Raw genomic sequence first — 13,548 nt, 5'->3', positions numbered from 1 at the left:
CATACACTCTCTCTCTATCTTTTTTTGCTGCCTGTTTCTTGTGCTGTTTTGTAATTTATTGTGGCGTGTGCCTGTGTATTTTACGGTTAGGAAGCGTGGGGACTAATTGTCCCTTATATTCACAGTTCTGTGGTAATATCTGATTATTGGTAATGCCTAAGTGCACTTAAGTGGCAATCTGCATAAGCTTTTTTATGTGAAAAGATTGTGTTTCAGTAATTTTGAAAAAAAATCATGCGTAAAGCTGGAATTATAAGCAGATTTGGTTTGTGGGTACAAAAAATTAATTCTATGACTAGGATTTGGTGAGTCAGTCTTTATCTTATGCAAGAGAACATTGTATTAGGGCTCCCTCTTGTGGTGTGTACAGATATTAAGGAAGGCTTGAGAGATTGTCAGATACTTCACTTTAGGCTGTCGGTGAGAACTTTTTCTGAAAAGAACAATATAATTTGAATGTAGGAACTCAAATCACATTTTAAATCCAGTAATGCAGCTTAATTCTTTCTTTTCTGTCTCTTTTTTAAAAATATATTTATTTATTTATTTTTGCGCAGGGCAATGAGGGTTAAGTGACTTGCCCAGGGTCACACAGCTAGTAAGTGTCAAGTATCAGGAGGACTCAGGTCCTCCTGAGTCCAGGGCTGGTGCTTTATCCACCCCCAATGCAGCATAATTCTTAAAAGAGTCTTTTGGTGAATCCTTTGTAAAAATGAGTATAATCACCATTTATGTTATCTGTAAATGAGAGTTTGTTTAGACCAAGGCTCACGTGTTATAGCTAGCCTTGATGTTTTAAAAGAGAACTATGAAAAAACAAATATCTTTACATTCAAAAGCTTTTATGTTATTTTATGCCATGTGCTTCATTGCATATTATTCCAACTACTTTGCTGTCTACTTTAGAATCCTGAAAATAGCAAAAAATGAAGGATAGGACTAATGTGGTCATCAGAATTAGCAGTGGCAATTGCTGGAATCTTTCCCATGTTGTTACTGAGGAAGATCTAAAGTCAGAATTGGAAATGACTTAGTGGTTCAGCCTGATACAGTGCTTACATCTTGTATTTTAGTCATTCCAGGTCTGGTCCTCTATTTATTCCTTTAACCTCTAGTCTCCAGAATTGATTTTAGTACTGTGATCATGACCAATTCAGGACATAGTTAAGCAGACATTTTTAGGTATCTAAAAAAGACAAAAATGAAAAGAGAGAGTAGTAATAATTGAGATTAGGAAAGGATTAACATAACATTTGGCACTGAGCCTTGAAGGGGGTTATCAATTTTAAGAGGCAGAGGTGAAGAGGGAGTCTGTGCAAAGTCATGGAGACGGGATGGGTTTTGGAGGGCACAGGCCAGCCAAACAGGCCAGCTTGTCAGGAATAAAAAAAGACATTAAGGGGAGCCATCTAAAATACTTCTGGAAGAGTATGGAAGCCATGGTTTTGAGGGCTTTAAATGCCAGGCAGAGTTTGTACTTTGATCCTGGGGATGTTGAGAGCCATTAAGATTTTTGAACAGAGTGGCGCAGTGGATAAAGCACCAGCCCTGAGTTCAGGAGGACCTGAGTTCAAATATGACCTCAGACATTTGACACTTATAGCTGTGTGACCCTGGGAAAGTCACTTAACCCTCATTTCCCTGAAAAACAAACAAAGAAAAATCAAAACAAAACAAAAATAAGATTTTGGGGCAGAGCAATTAAATGGTCAGACCTGTGTTTTGGGGATATAAATTATGTGGTGGTGAGGAGCATAGGTTGGAGTCCACGTGAGAAGTGATAGGGACTTGAGCTGTGATGATATCTGTGGGTGGAGAGGGATGGAAACCATATGATTGAGGTCCTACTGAAGAGAATTGACAGATTTATTTGATATTGGAGGCAAGAGTGGAGGATGAATCCAAAGTTGTAGAACTGGTGGCTAGAAGAAACACAAGGCCACAGATCTCTAGATCAAGATGATATCAGTGGTTGGTCACATCTACCCGCCCTGTTATTTCCTTCCATAAAGCCACACAGGGGGAAAGTACCAGAGCTGATTATTCCACATTTACCTGTCTTTGTACTGAATCATCCTGCCTCCCCAGTGAGTGGCTAGCTTTTTCATTCCACAGCTTTGAATGATTTGGACTCTACTTATTGCCTCCAGTTTTCTTCAGAAATGTTCTGATGAAATAAGAATTCCACAGATGATTATTGTTGAACAAAGATATTTGTTAGATCATTCATGTTGGCTAGATGCTGAAGAGGTTTGTTAAAAATATGATGTGTGCTTTGGGGAGTTTTCAGAACTCTGTTGTCTGTTTCTACAAGCATAGTAAAGTACACGTGGATCTTTACTTCCTACACATTCAGAGAAATTCTTTAGGGAACGGTTTCCTGTTTTCTCCATCTAAGCTTGGCTAATCTTAGCTAATGTTTCCCCTAAAGCTGTACTTGAACATTGAACTGGGAATCAGGAAACGAGTTCCAGCCCTCCTACCATTCACCAGCTTTATAAGCCTGGATAAATAGCTAATCTCTGCACTTCAAATGCCTTTTTTTGTAAAATGGGGATGATATTTGCACACTCAGTAGAAAAGGGAAACTTTGGAGCATAATAGGGTTAGAGTGGAAGGTTATCTTGGAGTTTGAGATGCCAGTGGTATACATATCAAGGTGGAGACAGCCAGCAGGCAGTTGGCAGTATAAACCTGGAGTTCAGGAGAGAAATCAGCACTGGGTAGATCTCTGAGATACCTGTGCCTTGAAATGATAATTTGTTGAGAGGGTGTCTTATTGCTTCAGTTAGGCTGGATGGGAACACCTTTCATTGCTACCCCTAGCCCCAGACTGAAGTGGAATAAATGAAGAGATAAATGAGTGGGTGAATGAAAAAAAAAATTTTTTTAAAGCTCATACTATTTGCTGAGTGCTAGAGATACAAATAGAAAAAGCTAGAATGTCCTTGCCCTCAAGGAACTCACTCTAATTCAGAAAAAAAAGAACACATAAAAGATGCCAGGTCTCAAGGTAACTTACTGTGCTTCATCAGTAAGTCACGTGATTTACCAGAGCTTGAGGATAATACCTAGTCTGGTGGTCTGCCATATCACCAGAAGGAATAGAGTTGATGACTTGCTTCTCTCCAAGAAGTTGATAGGTTTGGGGCTTCCTGACTGGGGGAGAAGACAAGAGAGGACGACGTCTCTGGTGTTGCTGGTGGTGGGTCTTCTTGCTACCAGTCCATCCCTCGTAGGTTCAGGAAGAAAGGACAGAGGGAAGTAAGTCTACCTTCTTGACTTCTTCCTTGACAGTTGGTCTAAAGGATTTAGGTAACTCTAGTTTCCTTTTCTTTATTTTATATACGTAATAATTGAAACCCTGAAATGTAACCCCCAATTAGGTGACCTTGTGTGGTTGTCATATATGGCGTTAGTGGAGTGATGTATAAATAAGTAATAATTTTAGTAAAATTCAGACACATTGTCTGAATGTGAAATGAATGTGAAATGAAATGTATTCTTTTCTTATAGAATAACAGACACCATTGGGCCAACAGAAACCTCAATTGCACCAAGACAGAGACCAAAGGCTAATTCAAGCACTGCCACACCCAGTGTGCTGGCAATTCAGAGCTCAGCCACACCAGTTAAAGTACCTGCCCCTGGTGAAATTGGTAACCACAGACTAAAAGGTATGTGGCTTCCCCCATGTGACTGAACAATCAGCTCTATAGCTCCACTCTAGTTAGGGGCATCCACACATCCACACACATCCACATGTATATGTGTATAGATAGATGGATAGATATATACATGGGTAGATTGATTGATGACTGGCCAGACGGGAAGGATACTTTGAAAAGTGTGCCTTTCTGATTTATAAGCATTCTCATCTACTCAGGTTGATTAACTAATGCTTTAGGATAGTGACTAGGTCCAGAAGGGAGGTACCTGGCCAGAGCATTAGCTCCTTTCTTGCCTCAGCCTTGACCCCAGCACCGCAGGAATCAGGCTGGTTTCTGACTGTTTCCAATTGTAAATTACTCCTTTTTGAAAGAACTTACCACAGTTGTTTGTGATCGTTATGCTATTCCATTGCCCAAGTGGCACACTTGTGCTCAATGTAACTTTAAAAACTTCTTACTAATTGAGGACATTAGGTCTCGTGCCACCGAGTGACCTGAGACTGTTGATTTTACTGCTGAAGAATAGCGTCATACATCTCGCCCATTTCCCTCAGCTGCGTTGCCACTTTGTCCCCATTCCTGACGTCCTTCCCAGTGCTTTCTGTAGTGATTGAGCAAAGTGGCAAAGGTGTGATGAAGCTGCGTATGTGATACAGTAGCTATGGCTGCTTTACTTAAGCATATTTACTGATACTTTGTAACTGAAATAACTTGTTGTCTTTTCAGAAATGATTTCTTATACAATTATTTGTTGCCATTAAATCCATTAAGTTGTAGTTATATGAACAATTAATTTTTTTTTGAGGGGAGTAGATAAAAGACGGCAATTTAGAGGATCATGACCATTTTGTACCTAATAAAAGAAGATTTTTCAAATATTGTGTCCTTTGGGAGTAAGTTTTAACTGCTCCAGTAGGTTTATATTTATGAATGTAAAGCCTGTCTTCCCAAGAAGATAACTGTGAGGCATTACAATAACAATTATCAGATGGCTTTTTATTATGTGAAACTATGCTTGAGTTTCTCTTGGAATTAATTTAAGAAAAATATTTCTAGAGCATGAGCTAAATTAGTATTTTTAGCATAGTATTCTTTTGTTTTTTTTTTTTAATAAACAGAAATTCCTGTTCTTTAATTCTGAGCTTTATTCTGTTACCAAGGCTACATCATGAATTTCTGAACAAGCCTTTTTAAAAAATAGTACTTTTGGAGTGGAATTTTCACTAGTTTTTCTCCCTTTTTATCTAAGAATATGTTCTCTCCAGCTTACTTTAAAAAGAACTTTAGAAAATGTTTATTTACTTTAGAATCTTTGCACTTTTAAAATGTGCAATTTTACATTTTAGAAATGAAGAGTTGGGATTTGGGTTAAGTGTCTGCTTTTGTCTCTGAACCATAAGAAAGATTTGGGGAGTGTAAAATTGGGTCAGGAGGTCTAGAAACATTCTAAGCTCTTCCAGTAGTAGAGGCTTCTGTTCTGGAACAACCTTACAGAGACTGTATCTTAGAAGAAGCAAGGACCAAGGTTCCCTCCAATGTGATATTTCTTTTTCTCCTCTCCTCTCCCCTCCCCCCTCCCTCTCCCCCCTCCCTTTCTCCCAGCCCTTTCTCTTTCTTTCTCTTTCTCCCTTTTTTTGGTGATGAAGTTCACTGGTTGTTGCTGGGGTTTGGGAAAATCCTCAAAAGCCATTGTTTTGTGATCCAAGAATTTGAGAGTCATTTATTTCCAGCCACCAAGAGGTCCTAGCTCTGGGCATGTGGTTTGCCAGTGTGCAGGTGCGAAAATGTTTTTGATACTTAATCAAGAACAAAAGTGAGTTTGAAGACTTGGCAGCGATGAGTAGTCTCTCAATCATCAGTCTTAGTTATTGTGGAAGAAGTCTTTAGTGACGGCTACAATAAATGGGAGTTTAGGGAAAGTAAAGGTAAGGACAAGACTTGCACAGAAGGAGGAGTGGAGGCAAGGTGGAGGGACTGCATAAATAGGAAACAAATCAACAAATACCTTTGGAAATCTCTATTTTAGGAACATTGAAACTTGGAAGCAGTCAGGAGATGGTGCTGACTCAGGGTCAGCAGCCTCCGCAGCAACACAGAGTACTACAACAATTACAGCAGGGTGACTGGAGATTGCAGCAGCTTCATCCTGTGCATCGCCATTACCAGCAACAGCAGCTTTTTCAGGATGCATGTGTTCAGCAGGTAATAGACTGATTATTCGAAGATTTTCACTTGTATTGTGAAGTTGGTTGATTTTGTTCGGAATAGTAGGTGCCTGTCTAGTTATGGGTCGGTATTTTGTACATTTATTGTCTCAGGGACAATCTGCATTTGGTTTGCATTTCTTTGTATTTACTTTTAAAACTTCTGCTATCAGAAGAGGCATGTTAGAAGCTGCCTTTCTGGAGTGAGGGACGTCATAAACATTTCTCATACTCGTAAGCCCTCTGGTTTTATAAAAACCCAACAAACGAAAACCCGTTCATCTCGTTGTTAGTAGGAATGCATCTCAGCAAACCAGGAGGGTGTGTGCTTCCTTTGAGAGAAGATTAAAGCGGGTGTGGTGTATAGAAGCACCATCTCATCCTCTGTCTTACTCAGAAACAACCATATTCCTAGTGAAAACAATGCACTATTTTGGTGGAGGTTTTAATAATCACTATCAAAAATATTTGAGAGCTGATTGCATCTGTAAAGCTGTAGATATTAGTAATTCTTTTCCAGACTTTCCCACCCTGCCAAAAAAAAAAAAGTCTCTGACTTGTGCCCATATGAACAAGAGAGCAGAATAGGAAATCGCTCAGGGCAACAGTTAGGACATGATGTTGTGGGGAGCAGAAGGAAATGGGATGATGCTAGGGCAGGTGATCCTTTTTTTTTTTTTTTCCTGGTGATTCTACTTTTCAGTTGTGTAGGGAAAAATTTTTGGAGGGAGGGACTTTTAATGGCTTTGTTCAGTTCCAAGGCTGACTCACACTGGTCTGGTGGGTCCAGATTGGAATGAAATGAGACATTTATTGAACAGCTAACATTTTTTTAAAAGGAGGAATACTTAATAGCATGGAAAAATATTTTAAAAAATTGAATGATTTGGGGCAGCTAGGTGGCGCAGTGGATAAAGCACCGGCCCTGGATTCAGGAGTATCTGAGTTGAACTCCGGCATCAGACACTTGACACTTACTAGCTGTGTGACCCTGGGCAAGTCACTTAACCCCCATTGCCCCGCCTCCCCCCCCCCCCCCCCATGAATGATTTGAGCTTTAGTCCCCAAACTCTTTAAGTGCTTTATTGGGGGGGGGGGAGTAGTCTAGCCTTTGTGGAAAGGACATGGTTCTGTCATATGCCTGATGGTGAGGTAGTGCCACTCACCGCTTTAGGGCTGATAAAGGACAACCCTGACCTCAGAGATAAGAGAAAGCTACCATAGGCAACATTTGAGGAAGAGCACAACAAGGCTAATGGAGAAACAAAACCAGAAAAACAGCAAGTGGTAACATCCCCCTGAAAGGATAGCTGAATATGGAGGAGGACAAGGAGAAGGAATCCCAGGCCCTTGGTCTCCTCTTCAGAAGGACTGAACTCAGATCCTAGTGATCTGGTCCATGTTGGGGAGGGGAAGTTGGTGGCTTAGGGGCAGTTCATAGTGAAATCAGCAATGATGATTGGAAACAGCACTGGGAAGGGGCCACGACACAGGCAATGCCATTTCCAGCACAGTCACTAATCCATATCCTAATCCGGGATCATGACGTAGTTAACCCTGTTCTGGGGGCTTGAGTCGATAGCAAGGTTCTCCTCCCGGGCCCAGCAGCCAGAATTTTCACACTCCTGGTGACCCCTACTAGGGTGGTGCTGGTGCTGGTGCTGGTGGTGATACCAAATCTTTACCCTTTAGAAGCTTCTGCTAAGGGACCTCCTTTTGTGGGGACTGGGTAAAGATTCTTTCTCCCCTTTATTCAGAGATTTAGGATTGTCATCAAATAGATTAAGGGAGCCCCCTTCTACAAGGTAAATTAAAATTCCTCATAGTGATATAATCTCACAGATAGATTTCCCTTCCATTTGTCCTTAGAAGCAGGGTGTCTATCTTTGACTTCCCCCTCACCCCGCTCCCAAGACCTCAGGAAAGAAGACCTGCTTCTCATGGGTATATTAGGACCTGGAGGCCCGGCAGTCCTTGTAGGGAATAGAATAAGGAAGGTTTCCAGCATTCGCCTTTTTTTTTAAACCTTCTTCTAGATGTGGGTACCTTAGACCACGGGACCCCTGAGGTTGTTTTGTCTTCTCTGTTCTGGATAGGTTTGAGAGGTCATACAGAATGGAGGAAATGTCTAGTCTGCTCATGCGACCCGCAAGTCCCGCTAGTAGCCTTCATCTTAGTGTTTTCCCTCTAAGATTGCCCCCAGTGTATCTTGTGCAGACATTAGTTTGTTTGCATGTTGTCTCCCCCGTTAGGCTGTGAGTTCCTTGGGAGCAGGGGCTGTTTGCTTTTTGCCTTTCTTTGTCTCCCCAGAACTTAGAATGTAGAAAGCGCTTGTTGTTTTGGCTAATGCTTCAGCCCTGACCCACCCCTGGGGCCCAGAGCCCTGTACATCACAGGGAGAGGGGATCACTCGGCCAACATTCAGGGCTTGCTCTCCTCAGCAGACCAGCTGGGGGGCATTTGGCATAATTGTCCATGTCTTTGATTTGTAAAAGTTCCGTGGGTCCCTGGGGAAGTTCAGAGGCTGCTGATGCTTTGTACTCATGGGTCTCAACAAAGTTTGGAAGTAGGAAGGCATCCATCTTGTTTGTTGTCCAGCTGCTCCTTAAAGGCCTCTCAGGAGAAAACACATCTCCTCTTGAGATAACCTAGTCTATCTTTGAGGAAGTTTTTCCTCTTTCAGCCTAAATTCCTGTTCAGAACTTCCTCCCATCGATCCTGGTTCTGGCATCTGTGGCCAAATGTAACAATTCCAATCTCGGCTTCACATGGAACTTCTCAACGTGCTGGTTTCCTTCAGTCTGTTCCCATGTGACATGCATACAAGGCGATTCTCTACCTTATAATCCATGGCTCCTTTAGTTGAACACAGTACTCCAGATATGGCCTGATAAAGACAGAGAATGGGGAAACTGTCCCTTCTCGCCTCTCAGTGCAGCCCCATGTTGCAGTAGCTTTTTGGCCAGCATATCCCACTGCTGACCTATATTGAGCCTCCATTACAGTCCCCAGATCCATTTCAGAACCTGTGCTCTCTCTGCCTTCCTTCCCCATTGTAGACTTGGGAAATTGTTGCCCCCCCACCCCGCCTTTTTGTATGCAACTGCAAAACTTTACACCTAGTGAAATTCATCTTGTTCAATGTAGCCTTTGGTTTTCGCCTGTCAGGGTGTTCTCCGGATCCCCATTCCCACCCTCTTGTGAAAACTGCCATTGATAGTTTTGTGTTGTCTGCAGACTTGCTGGACATAACGTCCTGCTTCTCTGTCCACTCCTTTGTTTAAAACTGCTCAGCAGCATAAGACCAAGTAGTGATCCTTGGAGTCCTCCACCAGATACCTCCTTTGGTGTTGACGTTTAGCCGTTTACGTCTCCTTTGATTCCAGCGTCTAGCCAAATGATCCTGTCCCCATTGCAGGTCACAGGGGCAGAGTTTTAAATGGAAGCTAGTCTGGACAATCCTCAAATGTCAGGCTTTAGGGGAGGGCCTAAGTGTATCATAGCTGGACCCTGACATCATAATCACCCCAAACACAAAGGTTAAGCAAATTTAACAAATAGCCCTTTGAGAATTTTTTGGTCATCTTCCTGGCCCAATTCTTTATATTCCTTGAGTACGGCTACATTTGTCTCTTGTTGCTGCATTCCCGTGGTTAGTTTACTTCTTAATCTCAGGAGTTCAGTAGTCTCCTGCTCTCTGTCCCCTTGAGGAGACTTGCGGCATGTGGTAGGAGGCACTTTGCTAGAGGTGCAAGGTTTCTGTGTCTATGCATCTCATCTCCGGGGATCCCCTTCTTCCCATCACACCAACTAGCATCTAACAAAAAGTCTACTTAGCAGTAGCATGGAAAGACTTAAGCAAGTAGACAGTATTGGTCCGTTTGGGCCCAGGTTCCTTCCTCCACATGTACCACAGTAATAGACTTTGTCATAAGCATGTGTCGGATTGGAGGAATGCCTTACTGTCTCTGCATTTAGGTGACCAGGAAGCTCAGTCAGGGGATCACCCTGAGATGGTTAAATTATTCAGGGAGTCTGTCTAGTGTACGTTGTAGGGACCTTACGCAGTAGATGCTGCTTCTGTCACAGGTCTTAGATTTAGTAGAAGGAGGCTAGTCATGAGACTGCTTTTGCCTCAATTATATATAAACAAATCTCAACCAAAAAAAGTTCAGTTCATTCTTAATTCATTCCTCATTGTTAACATTCGATTGTTTTAAATATATTCCCGTGTACTCATGTTTCTTATTTACCTGTCTACAATATTTGTATATTTTCAGATCCGTAATTTTTTAGTGAGAGAGTTCCCTGATAGGAACATAGTTAGACCCGTGAGGGACTTTAGCAGGCCCTGGATGTGGGTATAAAACAGCTTCCCTCTTATAAATGAAGAAATTTAGGCCCCAAGAGGTTGAGTGACTTGGCAGCGATAAGAAGAGCCGGGCTCTTCTCCTTTCTGGCTTTCTGCTCTCCTGTTCCTCTGAGTTGGACTCTGTGGTACTCTGCCATGGGGCAGCATTCAGTCCCTGGCCCATGCTGGCTGCCTCCCTGGCTGAGTCAGGTACACTCTCCTAGTCCCCTTCTGACTATACTTTAAACATAAATCAAAGCTATAGGTAGCAGAGAAGGTGGTTCCTTGCATTGGAAGAGTGAGTTCTTTTCAGTGATGGTTCCCTGACTCACAGGTCTGATACCCATTTTCCTGTAAGTGTGCATGTACATGGTTCTTCTGATGGTGTACTACTGATAGCGCTGGACGTGGGATCAGAAAGACTTCCATTCAAATCCTGCTTCAGACATTAGCATTGTGATGCTGGGCAAGTCACTTTACCTCTGTCTAACTCAGTTTCTTAACCTGCAATGGGAATAGTAATAGCTCTTCCCTTCTAGGGTTGTTGAAGACATATGTCATGTGCTCTGCCAACCTTAAAGCTCTACATAAACTCCAGCTATTCCTATTTTGTTTTCATGTTCTCAGTTCCTAGCACAGTGTTTGGCAGGGTGCTTAATAAATGTTTGTTGGTGGATTGATTGGGAAATTCATTAGTTACCTATTTTTGCTTGTGTTTTTACTCTGGTATCTATCATCAGGCAATACAACAGCAGCAGCAGATAATCCAACAGCAGTTTTTAATGAATTCAGTGTATCAGCAGCAATCTTCTGCATCCCACTACCCTGCAATGGTAAGTGCTATGTAGTTTCTAGAATATTCTTTGTAAACTCGATAGATTGTAATTATATGTATACTTTTTGAAAGGTGTAAATCAAGATTTTAGAATTCACCATATATTTTTTAAACAAATTCAGGATAGTTACTTGGCAAGGATGCTTTCCCCAAAACAACAGTTTTGAAAAAAGATTTCCTTAAATTAGATTTTATTATCTGAACTTGACACATGAATTTGTACATGAGGCAATCAGTAAGCCAAGTATAACTGCACTTTTCTTATGGCAAAGGACCAAACTTATAACTTCATATTTGCGTGATGCTTTGATGGACATGATGGTACAAACACAAAGGAAAGTGTCTTTGTTTCAGAGAATATTTTGGTATTTTCCAACTCCGTTTTCTTATTATTTGGCTTAGTTCCATCGAATGACCCCCAGGCCTTGATTGGTGGCACTTAGAACTGAGGCTCTTCCCCTCAATAATAAGCCTCCTCCAAATACCGCTTACCCTGGTCTCATGTGGCCTTTGGTCTGTGAAGAACCTAGTGGGGTGACAGGCTGTTGAGGCTTTTTCATGGCTTGAGCATCGGTGTGTTTGTGACGGGGTGTCCTCCTTTCAGATGCAGCAGTATCAGCAGAGTTTCTTACAGCAGCAGGTGTTTGTGCAACCACAGCAGCAGCGGCAGCAGCAGCAGCATTCTCCTGAGTATCTTACCTCCCCTCAAGAGTTCTCACCAGCCTTAGTTTCCTGCCCTTCATCTCTTCCTTCCCAGGTTGGAGCCATAATAGACTCTTCTTACAGTGCCAATAGGCAAGTATTTTCTTAATAGGAAGTTTATTTGGAGGTAACCTTAAAATATTACTCCTGCTAAGTGATACAAGACAATTTCTTGAGTATACTTATCTCATTTAACATTTCCCTCTCCCTTTCTCTCTTTTTTAATCCTTCTTGTTTCTTAAGTGTGCTCTAAGTGGTACTTGTAAACAAGGTTTAACTGTCCCTACCACCACCTTGGCATTTGAGACTTAAATAAGTGACTCCTGTACTAATGCAGACTACAGAATCCAAAAAAGAAAATGGGACACAAGCAAGAACCTACCACTTTAAAACAAAACAAAACAAAAAGCAAAACTTCCATTAGTTAAAAACATGCTTTCTTTTCCATCCTAAATTATAGGCTATGCATTTCGTTTCACCTCGTTTATTCCTTAACCTAATATTTCAAGGTAAATTAATCTTATCTTAATCTCATTGTTTGTATTTACCCATGTTAATTTGGTGTTGAGAGTTAAACTTAGACCTTTTCTGCTATCATACAACTCTTTGCTATTAAGATTTTCTTATAAGTTTCTGTCTCTAGACCTTGTTCACACATGTGTATATGTTTATACACATGTTTTCCACTGTTGAAAAATATCCATACAGTTCTTGTTGGTACCTTGAAATTTTAGGCCTATGGCTCTGGGGAGAAAAGGTTGCTGTAGTGCATTGCTATTAGTTCGATTCATCAAACACTTACTAGATACCTCTTATGCACAAAGCCATCCCTTTTGTCCCATGGAGGTAATGGGGATACAGTGACAAAGTCAGAGATGCCCTTACCTTTGCCCTCAGGGAGTTTCCATTCTCTGAAAGAGATAGAACATAGGAAGATGGCCCACACGGCAGCTGGAGTGAGAGGGAGCCCCTGCTCATTGGGGCCCAGGGATCTGTCTCTCAATGTCTTCCGCCACGTTCACTAGCTGGGAGACAGTGCTTATGGCCATGCACCTCTCAGCAGTAGTTCCGTCCCAGAAGGATCAGACAGTCAATCAGAAGTGTGAGCTGAGTGTAAACTGGTCCTTGGGTCAATGTGAGGTGATACTACACAGAAGCCAGCTCAGAACCAGCTGATGGGAAAGTTCTAGCTCTAAGATCTGGAGGGACAAAAGCTGCCTCCTCCCTACTGTCTCTCCCCCCCTCCCTTTGCCTTACCCCCTCTCTCCTCTCACAAATAGCTTGGTACAGAAATGCAGTTTCTTCTTTACTGTTACCCCCATTTTATGAGGAAACTGGACCAGATAGAGGTTGAGTGACTTGCCCAGGGTCACACAGCTGGTAAATGTCTATAGTAGGATTTGAACTCAGTTCTTCTTGGTTCCAGTCCAGTGCTCTCCATCCACTGTGCCATTTACCTGACAAAGTTATTATTGAAGACCCCAAAGTGCCTTTGTTGCTATGGGTTCTATCTGTTGATATTTACTGTATTAGTAGTAGCATGAAAATAGTTTTGACCACACAGAGACTTTGAGGACCTAGTATAGAGTAATGTGGCCAGCAGTCTTTTTGCCTTAGTACAGATGTATGCCTAGGGATTCTTGCATGTAGGGCAAAATCGTTTCAAGGTTTAGGGAGGAAACAGACTTGCAGCCTTTGATCCTGGCAAACCCTCCTGGTATGAGCCCCAGGCTAGGTCTCGTCTGCAGCCTGGCCCAGCCGGGAACAAGTCACACTCGTGAACCC

The 13,548-nt window shown here is 42.0% G+C and overlaps 1 protein-coding gene across 1 annotated transcript in view; it reads left to right on the top strand.

The window, feature by feature from the left end:
- Positions 1-13,548, top strand: part of BMP2K (BMP2 inducible kinase) — a 103,238-nt gene that overhangs the window by 66,303 nt on the left and 23,387 nt on the right. Inside the window, exons 10-13 of the mRNA XM_043970356.1 lie at positions 3,517-3,677; positions 5,698-5,873; positions 10,967-11,059; positions 11,666-11,856. Of these exons, the coding sequence (XP_043826291.1) occupies positions 3,517-3,677; positions 5,698-5,873; positions 10,967-11,059; positions 11,666-11,856 (621 nt within the window). The remainder of the gene's footprint in view (positions 1-3,516; positions 3,678-5,697; positions 5,874-10,966; positions 11,060-11,665; positions 11,857-13,548) is intronic.

This window comes from Dromiciops gliroides, chromosome 6 (genome assembly GCF_019393635.1).
Source record: "Dromiciops gliroides isolate mDroGli1 chromosome 6, mDroGli1.pri, whole genome shotgun sequence".
Classification (NCBI taxonomy): Eukaryota; Metazoa; Chordata; class Mammalia; order Microbiotheria; family Microbiotheriidae; genus Dromiciops; species Dromiciops gliroides.
This window is presented reverse-complemented; position numbering and strand designations above follow the sequence as displayed.